The 2,905-nt window shown below is 64.9% G+C and overlaps 1 protein-coding gene across 1 annotated transcript; it reads left to right on the top strand.

Annotated features, from left to right (window-relative positions):
• Window positions 1-1,605, top strand: HSPB1 (heat shock protein family B (small) member 1). The gene is made up of 3 exons (XM_086374428.1): window positions 1-402; window positions 1,135-1,198; window positions 1,290-1,605. The coding sequence occupies exons 1-3, from the start codon at window positions 51-53 to the stop codon at window positions 1,477-1,479; spliced, it is 606 nt and encodes a 201-aa protein (XP_086230554.1). The 5' UTR covers window positions 1-50; the 3' UTR covers window positions 1,480-1,605.
• The last annotated feature ends 1,300 nt before the right edge of the window (window positions 1,606-2,905 follow it).

Raw genomic sequence — 2,905 nt, 5'->3', positions numbered from 1 at the left:
ACTTCTCCCGCTTCTCCGAGCCTCCTCCGGACGCACCCAGACCAGCCAGCATGGCCGAGCGCCGAGTGCCCTTCTCGCTCCTGCGGGGCCCCAGCTGGGACCCTTTCCGCGACTGGTATCCGGCCCACAGCCGCCTCTTCGACCAGGCCTTCGGGCTGCCCCGGCTGCCCGAGGAGTGGTCGCAGTGGCTGAGCCACAGCGGATGGCCGGGCTACGTGCGCGCGCTGCCCGCCGCAGCGATCGAGGGTCCCGCCTACAACCGCGCGCTCAGCCGGCAGCTCAGCAGTGGGGTCTCCGAGATCCAGCAGACCGCCGACCGCTGGCGCGTGTCCCTGGACGTCAACCACTTCGCCCCCGAGGAGCTGACGGTCAAGACCAAGGACGGCGTGGTGGAGATCACTGGTGAGCACCCCCGCCCTCCGCCCCAGGGACCCCGGCCCCTCGCTTCTCGCGGGTCCCGGGGAAGAGCCCCGGGTTGAAACGTGGGCGGGGAGCGGGGAGAGGGGAACGCTGGAAAGTGAAAACTTAGCCGAGGACGGACGGTGGGGGGCGGGGAGCCCCCGGAGCGGGGCCCGGCCTCTTCGCCCAACCCCTGGTCTGTATTCTCTGGAGTTGGGGTTTGCTGGGAGTTCCTAAGGAATCTTTTAGCCCTAAAAAGTCTCCACTAAGGAAAGCAACGCCCCCTTCCAGCGGAGACCGCCCCCCCCGCCTCAACCCCAGCCCTCGGACCTGAGGACCTGGCCCCCAAGGGACCAGACCCCCCCCGCGCCCCACCCACCCCGGCCCGCAGTCGGTATGAAGAGGGCGTCGCCCTCCCCGCCCTGCCCTCCATCCCCCCCACGTCACGGTCCCTGCTCCCAGCCCGGGTCCGCGGAGGGGGCGTATGCGCCTGCTCCGAGCCGCGCTTCCACCCCCACCCCCCACTCGCCAAGCCCCTGAACCCGAACTTTCCAAAAGCTTCTGAGTTCCCAAAAGCTTCTGAGTTCCCGGGACAGTCTCGGGCACCCAGATCCCTCCGTCAGTCTTGCCAGCCCGGAGTCCTGGCCACCAGGTGGGGTGCGTTTGGCTGCGAGCCAGCGGCGAGGCCGCCCTTTCCCGCCTCCTCTGACCTACTTCCCCTCCCCCTCCTCCCAGGCAAGCACGAGGAAAGGCAGGACGAGCACGGCTACATTTCCCGTTGCTTCACTCGCAAATACACGTGAGTCCTGGCTCCGGATCTGGGGGGCGGGGGGCGGGCGCGCGGGGACGCCCTTGTGTGTAACTCTCGTCTACCCTCTTTGCCCGTCCAGGCTGCCCCCCGGTGTGGACCCCACCCTGGTCTCCTCCTCTCTGTCCCCTGAGGGCACGCTCACCGTGGAGGCCCCGTTGCCCAAGTCAGCCACCCAGTCGGCCGAGATCACCATTCCCGTCACCTTCCAGGCGCGTGCCCAGCTTGGCGGCCCCGAAGCCGGGAAGTCCGAACAGCCGGAAAACAAGTAAAGACCCTTAGCCCAGCGGCCCAGCCCACAAGTAGCCATCACTGACCATCCTCACCCGCCAAACCTCTATGTTCTTTTGATACGTTTACCTTCTGTTTTTCTCAAATAAAGTTTGAAGCCACCGCCAGCCACTGCCTTAGAGCCTAGTGTTTTTGTGAAGGAAGAGGGGTTGGTGCTGGTTTGACGTTTGCTGAGGGCCCGTTGGGCACCAGGCCCCAGGCTGGGTCCTGTGGGTGCAGTGCCGTCCGTCACTGGGCACAGCCCTGGCCTCCTGTGCCCCTTGTTCATTAAGAGAGAAGCAGTGATTGTTCACCAGAGTTAAAAGGCCCAGAGCCTGCAGGGGAGCAGGGGAAACTATGAGAGGCACTTGACCCAGGCTTGGGCACTCAGGAACCACCTGGGCAAGGGGGCAGGTGAGGGGAGATAGGGCAGGGCTGGGGGAGAGGGCTTCCTGGGAGCTCAGACTCCGCACTTCATCATAGAGGGGCTGGGCCAGGTAGACGGGAGGGGAAGTGTGGCCACCACAGGAGGCTTTCTGAGGGGCAATTCCCCCAGCCCGTGTAGGCAGCATGGGACCTGGGTCCTCAGGTCCGAGAGTGCCCCGTAGAGAGTGATGAGCAGGTGTGGCTTAGGTTTTGGTGGGAGAGGCAAAGACCAGATGGGGGAAGCGGTGGCCGCAGGAGGGCCTGCCTTGCCTGTCCCTGCCAGGAGCGGCCACGCCTGCCTTGGCCCTCTCCTTTGTCTGTGCCCTCCCCACCACCGTCTCCTACCCACTCACTGTCTCCCTGATGAAGTAGGGTCTGGGAAGACCTCGGGGAGGGAGTAAGAAGATGGAGGCTTTGGAGCCCCGTCTGAACTGCTCAAGGTCTTGAGAGACCTTCCAGTCTTCTCCACCAACAAGGTCCTAGAGCCTGGGGCTGTGGCCAAGACAGACCCTGTTCTGATTGCTCAGCCAGGCTTTGCCATGGTTTCTGAAAGGAGCAGCACCCTCAGGGCAGGGCCTTGAGCACCCACCCACAACCATCTCCCCCCACACTGCCCAGCTTCCCAGTCTCTACTCCCTGGGGCAGGTTCCATGTTCGGACACCATGATCTGGAGCAGGCATAAAGCCAAGGCAGGTCCCAGCCCCGCCAAACCTGGAGGGAGGCCCACAGAGAAATAAACACCTGGAATAAGGGTGGTGCTGGCCCAGCTGGCAGCGCGGGTCTGGACCTGTCAGCCAGGGCGCTGCCTAGTCCACCCACCCTCCCACCGCTGGTTCCCTAAGCTCTGATCTCAAATCTTCCGCCCACCTCCCTGACATGCACACCCCCCACGTCTCAGGTGTCTCCTGGATGCCTCCACTCTGCTGGGCCACGACCCAGAGTCAGCCCGTCCGCGTCTCACCCTCGCTCTGCTGGCCGGCGCCCTTGCAGCTGGCAACAGG

Source organism: Bos grunniens, chromosome 25 (assembly GCF_055505025.1).
Source record: "Bos grunniens cultivar Pamir isolate PY7600 chromosome 25, Bosgru_T2T1.0, whole genome shotgun sequence".
In the NCBI taxonomy this organism is placed as follows: domain Eukaryota; kingdom Metazoa; phylum Chordata; class Mammalia; order Artiodactyla; family Bovidae; genus Bos; species Bos grunniens.
The sequence above is the reverse complement of the archived record's forward strand: the minus strand, read 5'-3'. Positions and strand labels throughout refer to the sequence as shown.